This window comes from Aquarana catesbeiana, linkage group LG07 (genome assembly GCF_042186555.1).
Source record: "Aquarana catesbeiana isolate 2022-GZ linkage group LG07, ASM4218655v1, whole genome shotgun sequence".
NCBI classification, from domain to species: Eukaryota; Metazoa; Chordata; class Amphibia; order Anura; family Ranidae; genus Aquarana; species Aquarana catesbeiana.
Genome location: NC_133330.1, coordinates 7,468,323 through 7,492,232, shown reverse-complemented (window position 1 = coordinate 7,492,232; position 23,910 = coordinate 7,468,323). Strand labels below are relative to the sequence as shown.

General features: G+C 46.4%; 1 protein-coding gene across 1 annotated transcript in view; it reads left to right on the top strand.

Annotated features, from left to right (window-relative positions):
- The first annotated feature begins 963 nt into the window (after positions 1 to 963).
- Positions 964 to 23,910, top strand: part of LOC141102649 (uncharacterized) — a 97,656-nt gene continuing 74,709 nt past the window's right edge. The window contains exons 1-7 of the mRNA XM_073591556.1: positions 964 to 1,090; positions 1,204 to 1,222; positions 7,649 to 7,702; positions 12,630 to 12,682; positions 14,504 to 14,542; positions 19,585 to 19,623; positions 23,020 to 23,067. Of these exons, the coding sequence (XP_073447657.1) occupies positions 1,024 to 1,090; positions 1,204 to 1,222; positions 7,649 to 7,702; positions 12,630 to 12,682; positions 14,504 to 14,542; positions 19,585 to 19,623; positions 23,020 to 23,067 (319 nt within the window). The 5' untranslated portion in view covers positions 964 to 1,023. The remainder of the gene's footprint in view (positions 1,091 to 1,203; positions 1,223 to 7,648; positions 7,703 to 12,629; positions 12,683 to 14,503; positions 14,543 to 19,584; positions 19,624 to 23,019; positions 23,068 to 23,910) is intronic.

Here is a 23,910-nt window from a genome sequence, read left to right as displayed (position 1 = left end):
GCTATATACAGTATCAGGGCTATATACAGTACTATATCCCCTGCTATATACAGTATCAGGACTATACACAGTACCAGGGCTATATACAGTACTATATCCTGTGCTATATACAGTATAAGTGCTATATACAGTACTATATCCTGTGCTATATACAGTATCAGTGCTATATACAGTACTATATCCCGTGTTATATACAGTATCAGGACTATATACAGTACCAGGGCTATATACAATACTATATCCTGTACTATATACAGTATTAGTGCTATATACAATACTATATCATGTGCTATATACAGTATTAGTGCTATATACAGTACTATATCCTGTGCTATATACAGTATCAGGACTATATACAGTACTATATCCCATGCTATATACAGTATCAGGACTATATACAGTATCAGGGCTATATACAGTACTATATCCCGTGCTATATACAGTATCAGGACTATACACAGTACCAGGGCTATATACAGTACTATATCCTGTGCTATATACAGTATCAGGACTATATACAGTACCAGGGCTAGATACTATACTGTATCCTGTACTATATACAGTATTAGTGCTATATACAATACTATATCCTGTGCTATATACAGTATTAGTGCTATATACAATACTATATCATGTGCTACATACAGTATCAGGGCTATATACAGTATCAGGGCTATATACATATAGAAAAGTTTCACTTTTTAACAGCTTCTGCTTCTCCCTGATAATTATTTATGCTCGATTTGGAACTGCTCTTTATTTGTTCAATTTATTGTGTATTTGCTGTACAAAAAAAAAAAATTCCCAAAACCTGTTTTGGGGTGGATTGAACTTTAAACACTGTTTCTCTGGAAATTGAATTTGTAAAACATTCACATATACCTTGACTTTTTGGCACACTTATCAGGCTTCATACAGGAACATCGCCCACACATAATATGTTGCAACCTATTGAGGTTATAAGAGGCAGCTGCAGCATCTATCAGGATCACAAATCCCGGGATATCACCCAGATCCCTCACTATGGGGCTCCTCTGGATTCCGGCACTTCTTGCCGCAGCAAATTCCTTACTACTATGTGCTGAAGGCAGTGAGTACACTTTACTTATTACATTCTTATAGAGGTAGATAAATACTAGAAGATAGGTGGATAGATTGAAAGTCTATCACAGTAAAACCTAAAATGTGTTTTCTTATTTTCAGGTCCATGGCCTTTGGACTGGTAATGGAAGCTCTGTATATTTATCTAGAACATTTACATTTAGTTGTGTACATTGTATATAGTGAATAATATCTGCACACATAGAAGCTATGTTTGAAAGTCTTTCTGACCCACAGCAATTGTATGAGCGGCTTCACATCGGTGCGCTGTGGTTTGGCTGCAGCACCATTATATGTGCCGTGTAGCCTCAGTTTTAGGTTTTCTACCATTGAATTCTATTAGACAGTGTGTTTCATTAACCACTTATGGACCGCCATACGCCGATATACGTCCCAACTTTGAAGAGGAATATCGTTCTGGCAGCAGCTAGCTGCCATAACCCCGGTATCCCCTTCTTCGGCCAGCGGTCCACTTTCCAATAAGAGTGGTCTCTGCGATGGATTTTCAGTGAGATCACTTTTATCGGCGGCGGGGGAGAGGGGCCTCCCCCCTCCCGCCACGCTCCAGTGCCCCCCCTCCTGTGGCGCTCCGGTGCCCCCCCGCCGCTTACTGGAGCCATCCGCAACGGCAGAGGCGATCGGATGTTGCTCCTTCCTTGGTATGGAGACAAGTGAGGGGAAGATGGCCCCCATACATCTCTATACCACCCATAGCTCTTAAAGGGACTTTTTTTTAAATATTTTTTTAAATGACAAAAAAAAATTCTTTTTTTTTATTGCATTTTAGTGTAAATATGAGTTGTGAGGTTTTTTTGACCCCGGATCTCATATTTAAGAGATCCTGTCATGTTTTTTTTCTATTACATTCCTTGTAATAGAAATAAAAGTGACAGAATTTTTTATTTTAAAGAACAGTGTAAATATAAAAAATAAAAGGTAAAATAAATAAGAAAAAAAAATACATTTTTAAACGCGCCCCGTCCCGCCGAGCTTGCGTGCAGAAGCGAACGCATACGCACGTAGAAAACGGTGTTTAAAGCACACATGTGAGGTATCGCCGCGATCGGCAGAGCAAGAGCAATAATTATAGCCCCAGACCTCCTCTATAACTCAAAACATGCAACCTGTAGAGTTTTTTAAATGTCGCCTATGGAGATTTTTAAGGGTGAAAGTTTGTCGCCATTCCACGAGCGGGCGCAATTTTGAAGCATGACATGTTGGTTATCAATTTACTCGGCATAACATTATCTTAAACAATATTAAAAAAATTGGGCTAACATTACCATTGTCTTATTTTTTAACTGAAAAAAGTGTATTCTTTCCAAAAAAAAGTGCGCTTGTAAGACCGCTGCGCAAATACGGTGAGACGGAAAGTATTGCAACGACTGCCATTTTATTCTCTAGGGTGTTAGAAAAACAATGTATAATGTTTGGGGTTCTAAGTAATTTTCTAGCAAAAAAAACTGTTTTAACTTGTGAACAACACATCTCAAAAAGAGGCTTGGTCCTTAAGTGGTTAAAGCACACTAAAGTTTTGCATGATGCATCTTTGGTGAGCTTTCAGATAATGTATGAACTTATAGAAATCAATGGTAGCAAACCTAAATGGTCTTATAGGATTCAATGGGGGCGCACTTAAAACAATGGGTAGACTGCACATACCATTGTATTGGTAAGAGGTATGGGAAGTATCAGGTGAGAACAGAGATATGGAAGGTATCAGGTGAGTACAGAGATATGGGAGGTATCAGGTAAGTACAGAGGTATGGAAGGTGTCAGATGAGTACAGAGGTATGGGAGGTGTCAGGTGAGTACAGAGGTATGGGAGGTGTCAGGTGAGTACAGAGGTATGGGAGGTATCAGGAGAGTACAGAGGTATGGGAGGTATCAGGTGAGTACAGAGATATGAGAGGTGTCAGGTGAGTACAGAGGTATGGGAGGCGTCAGGTGAGTACAGAGGTATGGGAGGTGTCAGGTGAGTACAGAGGTATGGGAGGTATCAGGTGAGTAGAGAGGTATGGGAGGTATCAGGTGAGTAAAGCGATATGAGAGGTGTCAGGTGAGTACAGAGGTAAGATAGGTGTCAAGTGAGTACAGAGGTATGGGGGTATCAGGTGAGTACAGAGGTATGGAAGGTATCAGGTGAGTACAGAGGTAAGAGAGGTGTCAAGTGAGTAAAGAGATATTGGATGTGTCAGGTGAGTACAGAGGTATGGGAGGTGTCAGGTGAGTACAGAGATATGGGATGTGTCAGGTGAGTACAAAGGTATGGGAGGTATCAGGTGAGTACAGAGATATGAGAGGTGTCAGGTGAGTACAGAGGTATGGGAGGTGTAAGGTTAGTACAGAGGTAAGAGAGGTGTCAGGTGAGTACAGAGGTATGGGAGGTGTCAGGTGAGTACAGAGGTATGGGTGGTGTCAGGTGAGTACAGAGTTATGGTAGGTATCAGGTGGGTAGATAGGTATGGAAGGTATCAGGTGAGTGCAGAGGTAAGAGAGGTGTCAAGTGAGTACAGAGGTATGGGATGTGTCAGGTGAGTACAAAGGTATGGGAGGTATCAGGTGAGTATAGAGATATGAGAAGTGTCAGGTGAGTACAAAGGTATTGGGGGTGTCAGGTGAGTACAGAGGTATGGAAGGTGTCAGGTGAGTACAGAGGTATGGGGGGTGTCAGGTGAATACAGAGGTACCTGGGTGTTTCCGGTAAGTACAAAGGTATGGGAGGTGTCAGGTAAGTACCAAGGTATGGGATGTGTCAGGTGAGTACAAAGGTATGGGAGGTATCAGGTGAGTACAGAGATATGAGAGGTGTCAGGTGAGTACAAAGGTATTGGGGGTGTCAGGTGAGTACAGAGGTATGGGGGGTGTTTCCGGTGAGTACAAAGGTATGGGAGGTGTCAGGTAAGTACAGAGGTATGGGGGGTGTCAGGTGAGTACAGAGGTAAGAGTGGTGTCAAGTGAGTACAGAGGTATGGGAGGTGTCAGGTGAGAACAGAGGTATGGGAGGTGTCAGGTGAGTACAAAGGTATGGGAGGTATCAGGTGAGTACAGAGGTATGGGGGGTGTTTCCGGTGAGTACAGAGGTATGGGAGGTGTCAGATGAGAACAGAGGTATGGGAGGTGTCAGGTGAGTACAGAGGTATGGGAGGTGTCAGGTGAGAACAGAGGTATGGGAGGTGTCAGGTGAGTACAGAGGTATGGGAGGTATCAGGTGAGTACAGAGGTATGGAAGGTATCAGGTGAGTACAGAGGTAAGAGAGGTGTCAAGTGAGTACAGAGGTATGGGATGTGTCAGGTGAGTACAAAGGTATGGGAGGTATCAGGTGAGTACAGAGATATGAGAGGTGTCAGGTAAGTACAGAGGTATGGGAGGTGTCAGGTGAGTACAGAGGTATGGAAGGTATCAGATGAGTACAGAGGTAAGAGAGGTGTCAAGTGAGTACAGAGGTATGGGAGGTGTAAGGTGAGTACAGAGGTATGGCAGGTATCAGGTGAGTACAGAGGTAAGAGAGGTGTCAGGTGAGTACAGAGGTATGGGAGGTGTCAGGTGAGTACAGAGGTATGGGAGGTGTCAGGTGAGTACAGAGGTATGGGAGGTATCAGGTGGGTACAGAGGTAAGAGAGGTGTCAAATGAGTACAGAGGTATGGGATGTGTCAGGTGAGTACAGAGGTATGGGATGTGTGAGGTGAGTACAAAGGTATGGGAGGTATCAGGTGAGTACAGAGATATGAGAGGTGTCAGGTGAGTACAGAGGTATGGGGGGTGTCAGGTGAGTACAGAGGTAAGAGAGGTGTCAAGTGAATACAGAGGTATGGGATGTGTCAGGTGAGTACAAGGGTATGGGAGGTATCAGGTGAGTACAGAGATATGAGAGGTGTCAGGTGAGTACAGAGGTATGGGAGGTATCAGGTGAGTACAGAGGTATGGGAGGTATCAGGTGAGTACAGAGATATGAGAGGTGTCAGGTGAGTACAGAGGTATGGGAGGTGTCAGGTGAGTACAGAGATATGGGAGGTGTCAGGTGAGTACAGAGGTATGGAAGGTATCAGGTGAGTACAGAGGTAAGAGAGGTGTCAAGTGAGTACAGAGGTATAGAAGGTGTCAGGTGAGTACAAAGGTAAGAGAGGTGTCAGGTGAGTACAGAGGTATGGGAGGTAACAGGTGAGTACAGAGGTATGGGAGGTATCAGGTGAGTACAGAGATATGAGAGGTGTCAGGTGAGTACAGAGGTATGGGAGGTGTCAGGTGAGTACAGAGGTATGGGGGGTGTCAGGTGAGTACAGAGGTAAGAGAGGTGTCAAGTGAATACAGAGGTATGGGATGTGTCAGGTGAGTACAAAGGTATGGGAGGTATCAGGTGAGTACAGAGATATGAGAGGTGTCAGGTGAGTACAGAGGTATGGGAGGTATCAGGTGAGTACAGAGGTATGGGAGGTATCAGGTGAGTACAGAGATATGAGAGGTGTCAGGTGAGTACAGAGGTATGGGAGGTGTCAGGTGAGTACAGAGGTATGGGGGTGTCAGGTGAGTACAGAGGTAAGAGTGGTGTCAAGTGAGTACAGAGGTATGGGAGGTGTCAGGTAAGTACAGAGGTATGGGATGTGTCATGTGAGTACAGAGGTATGGGATGTGTCAGGTGAGTACAAAGGTATGGGAGGTATCAGGTGAGTACAGAGATATGAGAGGTGTCAGGTGAGTACAGAGGTATGGGAGGTGTCAGGTGAGTACAGAGGTATGGAAGGTATCAGGTGAGTACAGAGGTATGGGAGGTGTCAGGTGAGTACAGAGGTAAGGGAGGTGTCAGGTGAGTACAGAGGTATGAGAGGTATCAGGTGAGTACAGAGGTATGGGAGGTGTTAGGTGAGTACAGAGGTATGGGAGGTGTTAGGTGAGTACAGAGGTAAGAGAGGTGTTAAGTGAGTACAGAGGTATGGGAGGTGTCAGGTGAGTACAGAGATATGAGAGGTGTCAGGTGAGTACAGAGGTATGGGAGGTGTCAGGTGAGTACAGAGGTATGGGAGGTGTCAGGTGAGTACAAAGGTATGGGAGGTGTTAGGTGAGTACAGAGGTAAGAGAGGTGTTAAGTGAGTACAGAGGTATGGGAGGTGTCAGGTGAGTACAGAGATATGGGGGGTGTCAGGTGAGTACAGAGGTATGGGAGGTGTCAGGTGAGTACAGAGGTATGGGAGGTGTCAGGTGAGTACAAAGGTATGGGAGGTGTTAGGTGAGTACAGAGGTATGGGAGGTGTCAGGTGAGTACAGAGATATGGGAGGTGTCAGGTGAGTACAGAGGTAAGAGAGGTGTCAAGTGAGTACAGAGGTATGAGAGGTGTCAGGTGAGTACAGAGGTATAGGAGGTATTAGGTGAGTACAGAGGTATGGGAGGTGTCAGGTGAGTACAGAGGTATGGGAGGTGTCAGGTGAGTACAGAGGTATGGGAGGTGTCAGGTGAGTACAGAGGTATGGGAGGTGTTAGGTGAGTACAGAGGTATGGGAGGTGTTAGGTGAGTACAGAGGTAAGAGAGGTGTCAAGTGAGTACAGAGGTATGGGAGGTGTCAGGTGAGTACAGAGGTATGGAAGGTATCAGGTGAGTACAGAGGTATGGAAGGTATCAGGTGAGTACAGAGGTAAGAGAGGTGTCAGGTGAGTACAGATGTATGGGAGGTGTCAGGTGAGTACAGAGGTATGGAAGGTATCAGGTGAGTACAGAGGTAAGAGAGGTGTCAAGTGAGTACAGAGGTATGGGATGTGTCAGGTGAGTACAAAGGTATGGGAGGTATCAGGTGAGTACAGAGATATGAGAGGTGTCAGGTGAGTAGAAAGGTATTGGGGGTGTCAGGTGAGTACAGAGGTATGGAAGGTGTCAGGTGAGTACAGAGGTATGGGGGGTGTTTCCGGTGAGTACAAAGGTATGGGAGGTGTCAGGTAAGTACCGAGGTATGGGGGGTGTCAGGTGAGTACAGAGATATGGAAGGTGTCAGGTGAGTACAGAGGTATGAGAGGTGTCAGGTGAGTACAGAGGTATGGGAGGTATTAGGTGAGTACAGAGGTATGGGAGGTGTCAGGTGAGTACAGAGGTATGGGAGGTGTCAGGTGAGTACAGAGGTATGGGAGGTGTCAGGTGAGTACAGAGGTATGGGAGGTGTCAGGTGAGTACAGAGGTAAGAGAGGTGTCAGTTGAGTACAGAGGTATGGGAGGTATTAGGTGAGTACAGAGGTATGGGAGGTGTCAGGTGAGTACAGAGGTATGGGAGGTGTCAGGTGAAATGTCCCCAACAGAGTTCTCCTTTACATTGGATGTCCCCATCATATATTTTTTTATAATGCGTAGCTTTGGGGGGGGGGTATTGGACACGGGATGCAGAAACAATGTACAGGATACAGAGTACACACAAGGATTCGGGATAACCTATTCCAGCCTGCCATGTTTTACAAGCAGTAGCAGATTACAAATCTTTTTTGCTAATCATTTGCTGCATAGCAAAGCAAAGTTGATAAGAAGTTGAAATCAATATCATTCCTTTCTGATATTTCTGTTATGTAGGGAACACAGATTCCAGACTTGGGTTCGGTTTCCATCAAGAATGCAGATCCACAGGTCTAATATGCAGCCATTGTTATCCAGAGTTATGATTATGATGAACTGAACAAGTTATTGCCCTGCTTATTTTTGTATTGTCCGCAAACACTGAGATTGAGCTATGTGTCCCTTCCTCTGTGTCATTTATGAATAAATTAAATGTAATTGGTCCCAAGACAGAACCTTGTGATAACCCACTTACCAAGTTTTGTTGCCAGAAAATTTGAGAACCTGCTCTCAAACATTTCTTGGCGGAAATTCCTGCAACAAATATTCTATGGAGCATACACACGGTCTGACTTTCTGACAACAAGCTCACATCCAACATTTGTTGTCAGAAAATCCTATCAAGTGTACAAGGCATTATACTTCTTATTGCATTCCTTGTGGTGTTGGAATGCTGATAATGCCCTCTCCGCTTTATATTTTTTAAAGGCAATTACTTTCTCTATAACAAGATTTTTTACATTACAGTTTAGCCACCCGGGTTTAATCTTCGCTCTTCTATATTTATTTCCCATTGGAATGGAATGCACTGTGTGATACCTTTGTTTAATATGTTCCAAGAATATTCCCATTTTTCCTTGGTGTTCAATGTTTCTAGGATTAGGTCCCAATTGATGTCTTATAGTATTGAGTGCAGTTCAGAAAAGTTGGCTCTTTTAAAGTTCTTGTGCTACCCTCTTGCCTCCTTTTCCTATGATTTACGCTAAATATGATTATCCACTGATTGCTAGATCGCAATTTGTCCTGTACTGCCACATCTGAGATCAGACTTGGATCGTTCGTAATCAATAAATCTAGCAATGGATTCTTTCTAGTTGGAGAATCTGCCAATTGAGACATGAAGTTGTCCTGCAAGACATTCATGAAATGACAGGCCTTTAATGAGTGAGCTGTCCCCTCTGCCCAGTCGATATCGGGATCATTAAAGCCCCCCATTATGATGACATTTAGTTTCCTCGCTGCCATTTATAACTGTGATAGGAGGTCCAGCTCCTCCTCCTTCAGGTTGGGAAGCCTGTAACATACCCCCACTATTAATTTACCACTTCTACTCTTTGGAGTTCTACCCACAGGGACTCCACCTCCCACCCCCCCGTCCCATTTACATCACTCCTCTCTACCACTCTTACATTGTTTTTTTATTTATAGACATACCCCTCCCCCTCTTCTACTTTCCTTGTCCTTCGATACAGGGAATACCCTTGTATCAGCTGTACACGGCGCCTTGAATCAGCTGTATACGGCGCCTGTAAGAGGGCCCCTCGCGGGCTCACTTCGCTCGCCACACTTCGGGCATGGCCTTGCTTCGCTCGGCACTTTTTTATTCTCCCTCTAGGTCCACTTGGATGGTGGGGCTTCAACCTGGACCCAGAGAGCAGGCGCCGTGTACAGCTGATTAAAGTTTTTCAGCTTTGGCTATTTTCGGTGGCTGCTAGTCCTTCGTACTGCGCAAGCGTTGCACCTGCGCAGTACAGGGGGGTCCTTATCCGCCGGGGGAACTTTCTCTGCAAGACACCAGCTCTCTCCTCTTCTCGCACTGTGACAGTGTGAGGAAAGGAATGCCGATAACCGGCAAGTGTGTTTACATCACGATCAGTTGTGATTGGACACAGCTGATCACGTCACGTGGTAAAGCGCTGCTGTGATTGGCTCTTTACCCCAATCTGTGATCAGCTGTGTCATAGAGTGAGCTGGGTGTGCACCGCAGTGAGCACGGTTTTGGGAGGAAGCCAATAGGCACTCTCCCAGAACTGTACTGCGCTGTTGAAGCACTTCATTATATATTACAATGTAACAATATAAATAATGCGCTTCAATCACCCTGACACAAGTTCAACCATGGTGCCATGATGATTGAAGCACCAACACCAGCCATTTCCCCGATAAATTGCCCATGAAACATTACTTACCAAACCCCCCCCCCGCCTGCAAAAAGGTTGGTGACCACTGCTATGGGCTCTAGCCCCAGATCTTTTGCAGACATCCCCTCTTTCCCCGAAAATAAGACCTAGCGTGATTGTCGGTGATGGCTGCAATATAAGCCCTACCCCCCAAATAAGCCCTAGTTAAAGTCCTTGTAGGTCTTATTTTCAGGGTAGGGCTTATTTTCGGGGAAACAGGGTAGGGCTTATTTGGGGGGTAGGGCTTATATTGCAGCCATCACAGACCATCACACTAGGTCTTATTTTCGGGGAAACAGGGTAGCAACGCCCCTGAATATTTGCCAACCAGTCATGTGAGCTGTCAAACCAAGTTTCTGTTATTCCCACAAAGTCTACGTCCTCCTCGTGTAATAGTGGCTCCAGTTAGTCCATTTTGTTAGCTAGGCTCCTCGCATTTGTGTATACGCCTCTCAGTGTTGTATGAGTGCATATTCATTTCTCCTTAAAGTGATTGTAAAGGATCGTTTTTTATTTTTCTTAAATAACAAACACATCATACTTACCTCCACTGTGCAGCTCGTTTTGCACAGAGTGGCCCCCAACATCCTCTTTTGGGTTCCCCCGATGGCTCTCGTTGCTCCCCCCACATCAGATAACCCCCTAGGAGAAGCGCTCTCCTTGGGGGGTCACCTTGCGGGCGCTCTCCCGAGTCCATCATTTGCGTGCATAGACACGAATGCCGGACTTGGCCCTGCCCCCCCGGTGCCCGCGTCATTGGATTTGATTGACAGCAGTGGGAGCCAATGGCTGCGCTGCTATTAATCTATCCAATCAAGAGCCGGGACCCCGTGGAGAGAGGGACAGCGCGTCCCCGCCGAGGAGATGAAGGGGCTCAGGTAAGTAAAGCAGAGGGGCTGGAGGGGCCGGTGACTGCCAGGTGTTTTTTCACCTTAATGCATAGGATGCACGAGGGTTTACAACCCCTTTAAGTTTTCACGGGCTTTGTTTTTGATTTGATCACTTATTCAGCCCTGGTTCAGACGTCACGGCTATATCATTACTACTGGCCCAACTATTACCCTCTGTTCTTTGCTCACTGCTGGCTATCACTTCCTTAGAACCCTCCGCCCCCCACCACCACACCTAGTTTAAAATCCCCCTCATGAGTACCTGTAAAATAAATTAATAATTAAAAAAAAATTAAAGTGCCCCTAAATAACACCCCCCCCCCACTAGCATGCAAAGTCAAATGCGCGCGCCGGACCGTTTGCATGCAAACAGCGATCGCCCCATACATGCAGATCGTGGAGACTCCTACTACATATCTCCCAACCTTATGAGATGGGAACGAAGGACACCTATTAGCAAAAGTATGTAGGACACACCCCTGACACGCCCCCTTAATGGAGAATTATACTAAAAAATAAAATTAAAAAAAAGATTAGTTAAACCCACAACTGTTTTTCTTACCACCACTGTTCCTTCATATTGGACTTTGGAATTTACAAATGCAGCAATTTAGAAATTAGATGAAAGGTTTAGCTCTGGGAAACATTTTTGGAAGAAAAAAAAAGTGCATTTTATATACAACTCAGTGGCGGCTAAGTCGTGTCATCCACCCCCCCGTGGGTCGGTCGGGTCAATCACAACCCCCCCCCGGGGCACGGGCAGCACTTCCCTCCGGGCGATGGGCGGCGGCTTTTCCTGCATCTCCTCATGGAGGCCAGGCATGTACTGGCCATTGGGACTACAGGGAGTTTCCCGGTGGGCCGATGGCTCAGTGGGCCGATTTCAGTGACAGTGGACCGCTGCCTCCCTCCGGTCCTCTGTCCCCCCCCCCGCAGTGCTCACCTCCTCTCCCTGGCTAGTTATGCAGCGCGCCTGAATACAGACATGATGCTCAGGAGTCAACACTGAGAAGCTCATCATACGATTTGGAAGGAGGGCGGCCTCACTTTCCTGCCTAATCTTGTCCCATTGGGGGGGGCGCCAAACTGATTCTTTGCCCCAGGTGAAATAATGTCTAGCTTCCCCACTGGTACTGCCTATAAGAGAAATAATGTAGAACGGCTAATGGCTAGTGGGGGGGGGGGCTTGGGTGGCAAGCCGGCATGGGAGAGACCTGTCAAAGTGGGCCAGTCTGGATGAAGTCCAGGGCCAAATTTTTGTCCCAGTCCAGCTCTGATGGAGGCTGTGTGTCTCCTCCCTCCTCCTCCTAGGCCAAAAGGATCGCTTCTCCTTTTGGCCAATCAGGAAACGGGTCTCACAAGATTCCATGGAGTGGCGGCTGGTGGGTCCTTCGGTCTTCCTTGCTTCTCCCCAGGCCATGTGTCTCCTCCCTCCTCATCCGCCCTCTTCGCCAATAAGATCTCACGACACGCTTCCTGATTAGCCGGAAGGAAAATCAGTGTGACTATGGCAAATATTCATTCGGTATTGTCACAAAACTGGGTGGGCACAAGCCCACCTTTTTTTTTAAACCTATTAGAGCCTTTGGCTCTAATCAAGTGCTTAAAAAAAAACCCTGTTGAAATCCATGCGTCCGGCGCCCTGCATGTAGATTAAGGGGCCGGACGCATGGATAGGGGGGCGGCGCCCCTGCGCCCCTAATGGAGCGGCCGCCACTGATACAACTATATAGATCAGACCAAAATGAGGGACACATGAGAGGGAAAGAGGGACAGAGGGACTTTGTTCCAAATGAGGGACAGTCCCTAAAAATCAGGGACAGTTGGGAGCTATGCTGGTGACCGACATCACCAAAAGGGAAAATGAAAAAAAAAACAAATTTCAGGTTGTTACCAGAACAGGAATAGAGGAGAAATCTTCCAATGGGGACACTAGATCCAGTGACAACCAAAGATGCCCTTACCTTGGAGAGACTTCCTCTCACTTCCTGTTTTAACTATGGGACAGGAAGTGAAGGGAAATCTCCCCAATGGGACACAGATGACAGGGGTTATAACCCGCCATTACTCTTTCCAAAATAAAGAAAAAGTTTAGCCTTTAGTTCTTTTTTCAGATCAGATTAATATATTGTTTTTGTCGCTGTCTAGGTATGAGTATGAGTATGACGAATTTTTCCAGGGTTTTACACCGCAGCTAAGAAGTGAGTTGTGTCTTGTATCTCTGTCATGTTTACGTAGATCATTTTTTTTGGCCTCCGTGTTGGAGAGCCAGGAGCAGGTTTTCTATTTACTGCTTGGTGTATTGATGTATGCGCTCATCATGTATGGCTACATAGTAACCCTGCCTCTCTAATAAAGATGGGCCAAACCCCCCTGTTGGGTTCGCAGCAGAACTCCCGAACAGGGGAAATTTTCTAACCCGAATGGCGAACCCCATTGTAGCCTATGGGAGAAGAACAGGAGAAATCAAAAGTGCCCATTTTGAAGGCTTATATGCAAGTAATTGGCCCTAAAAGGGGTTTGGGAGTTTGGGTACTGCCCCGGGGGATATGTATCAATGCAATTTTTTTTTTTAAATAACAATCTTTCTTTTTCAGGAGCAGTGATTTTAATGATGCTTGAAGTGCAACAATAAAAATTAAAAATTCCTTTAAATATAGTGCCGGGGGGGGGGGTCCTCTTAGTCTGCCTGTAAAGTGGCGCATCTGTAGCATGTGTAGAACCTGCTGCAGCAAAACTGGCATTTCTAAAGAAAAAAAAACAAGTCAAATCACATTTAAATTGACTCACAGTTGCAATTACAGGTGTTCTGTCGAGAAATGCCCGCTATCACGAAGTGTCTGGTATGTACTGCGCATGCGCCGTACGGAACAGCACAACAGCTGATTTGCCGATCAGCTGGGCTGTCGTAACCAGGGCGCATGCGCACATCATAGGAGGTATCTCTCGATGGGAGATACCATTTCACAATTTAAACCTATACAAACAGTGGGGGAGACCGTAGTTTTCTCATTGTTCATCGCTGCTGCTGGAGGGCGGCTAGTGGCTGTGTTGAAGGGCTGGTTTTGTCTGTGTTGCAACCCGGCCTTTCACACAGGAAAAACTGGCCATTCAACACAGCAAACCCGCCCTGCAACACAGACAAAACTGGACCATCAGCACACTGTAAAACCCCCCTCAACAGCAAGGCACAATGTGAGAACTACTGTCCTCCCCCCCGCTGTTTGTATAGGTTTCAATTGTGGCCGTGAAATGGTATCTCCCATCAAGAGATGCCTCCTACAATGTGCGCTTGCGCCCTGGTCACGTCACTCCAGCTGATTGGCAAATCAGCTGAAGTGCGGCTCCGTCCTGCGCATGCACGTGTACTATTCGGTGGGGGGCACTTCTCGACAGAACGCCGGCACCCGGCTATTAAGAAATTAAAGAAAAAAATACAGTGCCCCCCCAGATTGTAAGGGGAACCCCACATCAAAATAATAAAAAAAATGGCATGGGGCCCCCCCAAAGTCCATACCAGACCCTTATCCGAGCATGCAGCCCAGCAGGTCAGGAAAGGGGGGGACGAGTAAACGCTCCCCCTCCTGAACCATACCAGGCCACATGCCCCCAACATGTTGATAGGGACAAGGGTCTCTTCCTGACAACCCTGGGCTGTGGTTGTGGGGGTCTGCAGGCAAGGGGATTATTGGGATTTGGAAGCCCCCTTGGGCAATCGGGGTGCAGAATGCACTGTGCAGCGTGCAGTGCATTGCAGTGTGTTTGGCGGGCCAAGACACCCGGCGAATACACTGCAAATTCGGGTGTTCGGTGAACTTTCAAACAGGAAAATGTTCGACCCAAACTCATGCTCAAGCCGAACCGTTCGGCCAACAGTAGTTATCCCTCCCCTTGGCAGCTTTTCCTTGTGTTGTCCTTTCCCTAGCAGAATGGGTTTTAAAAGTTTATCACACCAATTCTACCCAAATGGTAACATAAAACTTTTTAACTTTGTCTTGCTTATTTGTTTATATATTTTGCAGGACCTCAGTATTGGTTGGATCCGGGTCCTAAAATTGGAAGTAAGCCTATGAATTATTTATATTGCTGTTTAATTCCATCTGTTATAAGTAGAATTGTTTTTGATCTATTTAGTTTAACCACTTCAGCTCCGGAAAGTTCTACTCCCTTCATGACCAGGACATGTTTTGCTATTCAGCACTGCACTACTTTATATGGTAATTGCGCGGTTATGCAACGCTGTACCCAAATGAAAATGAAATGTCATTTTTTTTTTTTACAAATAGAACTTTCATTTACTGGTATTTGATCATCCCTATGATTTTTTTGTTATATAAACAAACAAAAAAAAAAGACTAAAAGTTTTGAACAAAAAAACATTTTTTACTTTCTGCAATAAAACATATCCCATTTAAAAAAAAAAATTAAAGGGGTTGTAAAGGTAAAAATTTTTTCACCTTAATGCATTCTATGCATTAAGGTGAAAAAACTTCTGACAGAACCGCCGCCCCCAGCCCCCCCGTTTTACTTACCTGACGCCTCGAAAGTCAGCTTCGCGTTCCCGACATCTGTTCCTCCGCTCACCCTGGCCGCTGATTGGCTGCAGTGGATGGATTGAAAGCAGCGCAGCCATTGGCTCGCGCTGCTGTCAATCACATCCGATGACGCGGCGCGCCGGGGGGTGGGGCCGAGTGATACAGCGAGCGGCTATAGCCGCCGGCTGTATCACGGGAGCGCGCCCGCAAGCACTCACCACCGTGCGAGGGAGCTCGCATTAAGGTGGTGAATGCTTGCGGGGAGGAGCTGAAACAGCCGCCGAGGGACCCCAGAAGACGAGGTTCGGGGCCACTCTGTGCAGAACGAGCTGCACAGTGAAGGTAAGTATAACATGTTTGTTATTTTAAAAAAAAAAAAAAAACACCTTTACAAACGCTTTAAGGGCAAGATGTTTTCTGCTACATGTCTTTAGTAAAAAAACGAAATCCCAATAAGTATATATTGATTGGTTTAAGTGAAAGTTATAGCATCTTCAATCTATAATATACAGTGGGAAGGGAAAGTATTCAGACCCCCTTAAATTTTTCACTCTTTGTTATATTGCAGCCATTAGCTAAAATCATTTAAGTTCATTTTTTTCCTCATTAATGTACACACAGCACCCCATATTGTACACACAGCACCCCATATTGTACACACAGCCCCCCATATTGTACACACAGCACCCCATATTGTACACACAGCACCTCATATTGTACACACAGCACCCCATATTGTACACACAACACCCCATATTGTACACACAGCACCCCATATTGTACACACAGCCCCTCATATTGTACACACAACACCCCATATTGTACACACAGCACCTCATATTGTACACACAGCACCTCATATTGTACACACAGCACCCCATATTGTACACACAGCACCTCATATTGACAGAAAAACACAGAATTGTTGACATTTTTGCAGATTTATTAAAAAAAGAAAAACTGAGATATCACATGGTCCTAAGTATTCAGACCCTTTGCTCAGTATTTAGTAGAAGCGCCCTTTTGATCTAATACAGCCATGAGTCTTTTTGGGAAAGATGCAACAAGTTTTTCACACCTGGATTTGGGGATCCTCTGCCATTCCTCCTTGCAGATCCTCTCCAGTTCTGTCAGGTTGGATGGTAAACATTGGTGGACGGCCATTTTTAGGTCTCTCCAGGGCTACTCAATTGGGTTTAAGTCAGGGCTCTGCCTGGGCCATTTAAGAACAGTCACGGAGTTGTGAAGCCACTCCTTTGTTATTTTAGCTGTGTACTTAGTCATTGTCTTGTTGGAAGGTAAACCTTTGGCCCAGTCTGAGGTCCTGAGCACTCTGGAGAAGGATTTCGTCCAGGATATCCCTGTACTTGGCCGCATTCATCTTTCCCTTGATTGCAACCAGTCGTCCTGTCCCTGAAGCTGAAAAACACCCCCACAGCATGATGCTGCCACCACCATGCTTCACTGTTGGGACTGTATTGGACAGGTGATGAGCAGTGCCTGGTTTTCTCCACACATACCGCTTAGAATTAAGGACACAAAGTTCTATATTGGTCTCATCAGACCAGAGAATCTTATTTCTCACCATCTTGGAGTCCTTCAGGTGTTTTTTAGCAAACTCCACGCAGGCTTTCATGTTTCTTGCACTGAGAAGAGGCTTCCGTCGGGCCACTCTGCCATAAAGTCCCGACTGTGGAGGGCTGCACTGATGGTTGACTTTCTACAACTTTCTCCCATCTCCCGACTGCATCTCTGGAGCTCAGCCACAGTGATCTTTGGGTTCTTCTTTACCTCTCTCACCAAGGCTCTTCTCCCCCGATAGCTCAGTTTGGTTGGACGGCCAGCTCTAGGAAGGGTTCTGGTCGTCCCAAACGTCTTCCATTTAAGGATTCAGATAGTGAAACTGGGAGCATTCACCTCTGAAACCCGCACAATCTCCTGTGGAGTCCCACAGGGTTCACCCCTATCACCAGTCCTATTCAACATCTACATCCGTCCACTCCTCAAAATCATCAGAAAATCAGACCTCTCCTTCCACTCATATGCTGATGACACCCAACTGCACTTTCGCATCACTGGACAAAAAGACCACCTTCAACAACTAGAAAAATGCCTCACTATGATAGATGACTGGATGACCAGTAGCTCCCTCAAACTCAACGGTTCAAAAACAGAACTTCTTCTCCTACACGCTAACCATAATGCCAAAACCAAGACTCTGTGGACACCTCCCACCATCTTAGGACAGACCATCTCCCCAAGCACCAAAGTCAAGAGTCTCGGAGTTATCTTTGACTCAGAAATGACAATGGATGCACAAATAGGATCGGTAGTCAGTGGATCCCACCATCTCCTCCGCCTGTTACGTAGACTTATCCCCTTCATCCCAGAGGAGGACAAAGCAGCAGTAGTTGGAACAATCATCAATTCCCAACTCGATTACGCTAACTCACTCTATATAGGATTACCCTAATATCAGCTTGCGCGCTTACAACTCATTCAAAATGCGGCGGCAAGACTGTTAACAGGAAAAAACCCTGGGAGTCAATCTCCCCATCCCTGAGGAGCCTACATTGGCTAACTGTAAAGAATTGGATCACATTCAAGACCCTCTGCCTCACCCACAATACCTTAGAGAGAAAATAAAACACTACACACCCAATCGCAGTTTTCGATCATCTAACCAAAACCTCCTTCTCATTCCCAAATACCGCTACAAAGCAAAGGGAGAACGAAGGTTCGCAGTCCAAGGACCTCGACTATGGAACTACGCACTTCCGCCCCACATCCGCATGGAAGAAAACCATCTGGTTTTCAGGAAAAAACTCAAGACCTTCCTCTTTTAGAAGCTGACAACACCAAATGCATTAGCGCCTTGAGGCGATTCAGTTTGCATTTGCAGCGCTCTATAAATCTTTCATTCATTCATTCATTCATTCATTCATTCATTCATTATGGAGGCCACTGTGCTCTTAGGAACCCTAAGTGCAGCAGAATTTTTTTGTAACCTTGGCCAGATCTGGGCCTTGTCACAATTCTGTCTCTGAGCTCTTCAGGCAGTTCCTTTGACCTCATGATTCTCATTTGCTCTGACATGCACTGTGAGCTGTAAGGTCTTATATAGACAGGTGTGTGGCTTTCCTAATCAAGTCCAATCAGTATAATCAAACACAGCTGGACTCAAATGAAGGTGTAGAACCATCTCAAGGATGATCAGAAGAAATGGACAGCACCTGAGTTAAATATATGAGTGTCACAGCAAAGGGTCTGAATACTTAGGACCATGTGATATTTCAGTTTTTCTTTTTTAATAAATCTGCAAAAATGTCAACAATTCTGTGTTTTTCTGTCAATATGGAGTGCTGTGTGTACAATATGGGGGGCTGTGTGTACAATATGGGGTGCTGTGTGTACAATATGAGGTGCTGTGTGTACAATATGGGGTGCTGTGTGTACAATATGAGGTGCTGTGTGTACAATATGGGGGGCTGTGTGTACAATATGGAGTGCTGTGTGTACAATATGGGGGGCTGTGTGTACAATATGGGGGGCTGTGTGTACAATATGGGGAGCTGTGTGTACAATATGGGGTGCTGTGTGTACAATATGGGGGTGCTGTGTGTACAATATGGGGTGCTGTGTGTACAATATGGGGGGCTGTGTGTACAATATGGGGTGCTGTGTGTACAATATGGGGGGCTGTGTGTACAATATGGGGTGCTGTGTGTACAATATGAGGTGCTGTGTGTACAATATGGGGGGCTGTGTGTACAATATGGGGGGCTGTGTGTACAATATGGGGTGCTGTGTGTACAATATGGGGTGCTGTGTGTACAAATGAGGTGCTGTGTGTACAATATGGGGGGCTGTGTGTACAATATGGGGGGCTGTGTGTACAATATGGGGTGCTGTGTGTACAATATGAGGTGCTGTGTGTACAATATGGGGGGCTGTGTGTACAATATGGGGTGCTGTGTGTACAATATGGGGGGCTGTGTGTACAATATGGGGTGCTGTGTGTACAATATGGGGTGCTGTGTGTATAATATGAGGTGCTGTGTGTACAATATGGGGGGCTGTGTGTACAATATGGGGTGCTGTGTGTACAATATGGGGGGCTGTGTGTACAATATGGGGTGCTGTGTGTACAATATGGGGTGCTGTGTGTACAATATGGGGTGCTGTGTGTACAATATGGAGTGCTGTGTGTACAATATGGGGGGCTGTGTGTACAATATGGGGGGCTGTGTGTACAATATGGGGTGCTGTGTGTACAATATGAGGTGCTGTGTGTACAATATGGGGTGCTGTGTGTACAATATGGGGTGCTGTGTGTACAATATGAGGTGCTGTGTGTACATTAATGAGGAAAAAAATGAACTTAAATGATTTTAGCAAATGGCTGCAATATAACAAAGAGTTTAAGGTAGGTCTGAATACTGAATTTTTATTTATTTTTTATTCAACTAATGGCGGTAATCTGCGACTTATTGTGGGACTGTGATCTGTAAGCTGACACTAACTGACATCACCATTGACACTAATACTGTTGCTCTTATTTGTTGTAGACCCTCCTACTCAAGTGGAAACAAGCCCTGATATTGAAAGTGAGTGTTAGAAAATTTTTCTATTATTCTACCCTATATTTAATTTAGTGCTAAATATAAAACCCATCTATCCAACTGTCCATCCAGAGCCTCTGGTTTATAGACCGGATACATCCTAAATATAGAACCATTTATCCAACTGTCCATCCAGAGCCTCTGATTTATACACTATATCACCAAAAGTATTGGGACGCCTGCCTTTACACACACATGACCTTTAATGACATCCCAGTCTTAGTCCGTAGAGTTCAATATTGAGTTGGCTCCGCCCTTTGCAGCTATAACAGCCAGGGCTAGTGCAAGGATTTTTGACTCCCTAGGCGAAACCTCCTTTTGCCGCCCCCTATGGGTCTGCCCCTGACTTCACCCCCTTTGCCAGTGTTAAATGGTTTGATTCAAACCTCTAACTGCTACATCTGCAAGAGAGCACATTCTTTTGAAAAACAACAGACTTACTAGCAGGATCACCAAGTGAATATAAAAGAGAAAAATTAAAAACAAAAAAAACTAATGCAGCCACCCATCTAAGAATTGGTAAACTGCAGTATAATAAATATTTTGCTTTGCTTTAATACCACTTTAAGAGGATAAAGTTATTCAAGTAATTCTGTTATACATCAATGTATAGGCAGATGATGGTAAGGGAGGAGTTAAAACAGGAGATAAACAGACTGGAGTTAAGCTACTTCCAGTGCTGGCAAGTAAAGAGAGAGAGTAGGGATCAGGTAGAGAGAGGGGGTCAGGGAGAGAGAGGGGGAATCAGGGAGAGAGAGGGGGGGATCAGGTAGAGAGAGGGGGGATCAGGGGGAGAGAGAGGGGGGTCAGGGAAAGAGAGGGAAGAGAGAGAGGGGGATCAGGAAGAGAAAGAGGGGGAATCAGGGAGAGAGGGGGGTCAGGGAGAGAGGGGGGTCAGGGAGAGAGGGGGGATCAGGGAGAGAGAGGGGGGATCAGGGAGAGAGATGGGTCAGGGAGAGAGGGGGGTCAGGGAGAGAGGGGGGATCAGGGAGAGAGAGGGGGGATCAGGGAGAGAGAGGGGGGATCAGGGAGAGAGATGGGTCAGGGAGAGAGAGGGGGGTCAGGGAGAGAGGGGGGATCAGGGAGAGAGAGAGGGGGGTCAGGGAAAGAGAGAGGAGGGATCAGGGAGAGAGAGGGGGATCAGGGAGAGAGATGGGTCAGGGAGAGAGAGGGGGGTCAGGGAGAGAGGGGGGATCAGGGAGAGAGAGAGGGGGGTCAGGGAAAGAGAGAGGAGGGATCAGGGAGAGAGAGGGGGATCAGGGAGAGAGAAGGGGTCAGGGAAAGAGAGGGGGATCAGGGAGAGAGAGAGGGGGATCAGGGAGAGAGAGAGGGGGATCAGGGAGAGAGAGGGGGATCAGGGAGAGAGGGGGATCAGGGAGAGAGGGGGGATCAGGGAGAGAGGGGGGATCAGGGAGAGAGGGGGGATCAGGGAGAGAGAGAGGAGGGATCAGGGAGAGAGAGAGGGGGATCAGGGAGAGAGAGGGGGATCAGTGAGAAAGGGGGGGATCAGGGAGAGAGAGAGGAGGGATCAGGGAGAGAGAGGGGGGATCAGGGAGAGAGAAGGGGGATCAGGGAGAGAGGGGGGATCAGGGAGAGAGAGGTGGATCAGGGAGAGAGAGGGGGGATCAGGGAGAGAGGGGCATCAGGGAGAGAGAGAGGGGATCAGGGAGAGAGAGAGGGGGGATCAGGGAGAGAGGGGGATCAGGGAGAGAGGGGGATCAGGGAGAGAGAGAGGGGGATCAGGGAGAGAGAGAGGGGGATCAGGGAGAGAGAGAGGGGGGATCAGGGAGAGAGGGGGATCATGATATAAACAAAACAATTCTGCGCTGCCGTAACGACAAAAAGCAGCTAACACAACCAACAAAGCAAAACAGATAGAAAACACACAATAAGTGTAGCGCTAGTAGAAATGGAAAAAATGTCCAATATGGAAAACGTCAAAATCACAGTTCCAAGTATGAATAATGCAGAGGGAACATCGATAGGTGTATGAAGGAAAAAGTCTTTTAGGAAAACATTCCAACCAAGGCTGTATAAAATCTTGAGATGAAAAACAAACACACCACCACCAATTGTGAGAAGGCTTACCGGATGGAGTGGACCCAATGGGGCATACGCCGGACTGGGTCGGATGCGCTTAGGTGATGGGTGGCTGGAGATGGCCCCGGAAGGCGATGTTGGTGGGTGGACCCACACGTTACTCTGTCACTCTAGGTGATGCTGGAATCCAGGAGGATGCGTGGACCGGAACGCACATTGTGGTTTCGCTCAAATTGATGTTGAAGAAGGCAGATATAGGGTGGCAAGGAAGAAAAAGGCCATATAGTGTAAATCCGTTTAAGAAAAAATTTATTAAACAAAAGGATATACACTCACTTGTAAAATAATGACCCCCACTGTCACCACATTTTATCTTCAGCGCTGTTTTTACATTATTTTACAAGTGAATGTATATCCTTTTGTTTAATAAATTTTTTCTTAAACGGATTTACACTATATGGCCTTTTTCTTCCTTGCCACCCTCAGGGAGAGAGAGAGGGGGGGGGGTCAGGGAGAGAGAGGGGGGTCAGAGAGAGAGGGGGGGGATCAGGGAGAGAGAGGGGGATCAGGGAGAGAGAGGGGGGTCAGAGAGAGAGGGGGGATCAGGGAGAGAGAGGGGGATCAGGGAGAGAGAGGGGGGTCAGAGAGAGAGGGGAGGGGTCAGGGAGAGAGAGAGAAGGGAGCAGTCTGGTCAGTGAAAGAGCTCACTCACTTGGAATGGTCCCCAGGGGCTCACTGGTTCATTCAGCAGTTTTTCGGTGTGGCTTTTGGCTGCTTGTTTTTAATCTTCCCGCCCTCCTCCTCTTCACAGACGGAGCGCACTGGAGAGGCGGAACTTGGAAAAGTGTGTAGCTGTTCAGGGCAGACATGCTGGAGGTGGATAGGACGGAGCGCACAGGAGAGGCGGGACTCGGGAGAAGTGTGTAGCTGATATGACTACATGATGTCAGAGCGGAGAGTCGCGTGGGGGGGAGGGGAGGGGGCAGCGCTGCTTGACACATGTGCAGGAGTAGATTAACCATTGGCCGGGCACCCTTGGTGGCCGTGCGCCCTAGGTGGTTGCCTAGTCTGCCTAGTGGTAGCACCGGCCCTGATAACAGCTTCAACTCTTCTGGGAAGGCTGTCCACAAGGTTTAGGAGTGTATCTATGGGAATGTTTGACCATTCTTCCAGAAGCTCATTTGTGAGGTCAGGCACTGATGTTGGATGAGAAGGCCTGGCTCACAGTCTCTGCACGAATTCATCCCAAAGGTGTTCTATCGGGTTGAGGTCAGTGCTGGCCAGTCAAGTTCCTACACCCCAAATTCGCTCATCCATGTCTTTACCTTCAATCTATTCCAGGTCTCTGGGAGTCTGAAGAAGAAGACATCAAAAAACATTCCACTGCAGGTAACTTTTAATGTACTGGCCCTCATGTAAGAATAAAACCAATTTTTTACTTTTTTCTCCATTGTCTATAGTCCCCTTCCTTCCTCTCATAATAATCTCATTACATGACTGGTTGAACTAGATGTACTTGCTTCTTTTTTCAACCTGACTATCTATGTAAATACATGTTTATTCTAAATATGTGGCTCTCAGTGAAGAGTCAGGGCAACAAAAGCAATCTTTACACTTATTCAATGGGACAGCAAAAAAAAAAAATACAATCAAGGAAGCCATGATGATCTCTGCCAACTTGAAACTCAATGAGAAGATGGATGTGAAAAGAAAGCTTGCTAATGAGATTTGGAAAGCCCTGGGTCTTCTTGAATACTGGTGCCGAATTGTCTGGGTGGGCACTGACCTGAGTCACCTAGTCTTGTCTAGGTGACTAGTTGTTAATTAGCTCACTGCTTATGTTCATGTTAGCTGTTCATTAGATATACTGACATTACTGTTTACAGACCGCATTGTTTAGGATAATGTGATCAAGCTCTTATCATGTTTTGTGTGGTATATATTCTGTGTGAATTTACAATAAAAGTCAGTTCCAGTTTGCACCTAAGCTAGTGCCGTCTAGTTTTTGGGTGCAATATTCAGCTATAATACCCGGTTCCTTGTGAGTGTAGGAAGCTGTATCTTGGTGGAAGCACCCAGGCTGGGTGCCAGGCGGTCCGTCAAAGTCATGTACAGCGGTCTTTTGATTCTTCCCACAAGCATAGTATGACTTCTCTTATTAGGGTCACACTAAGTCTGGTAGCCTTATGCCCCGTACACACGGTCGGATTATCCAATGGAAAATGTTCGATG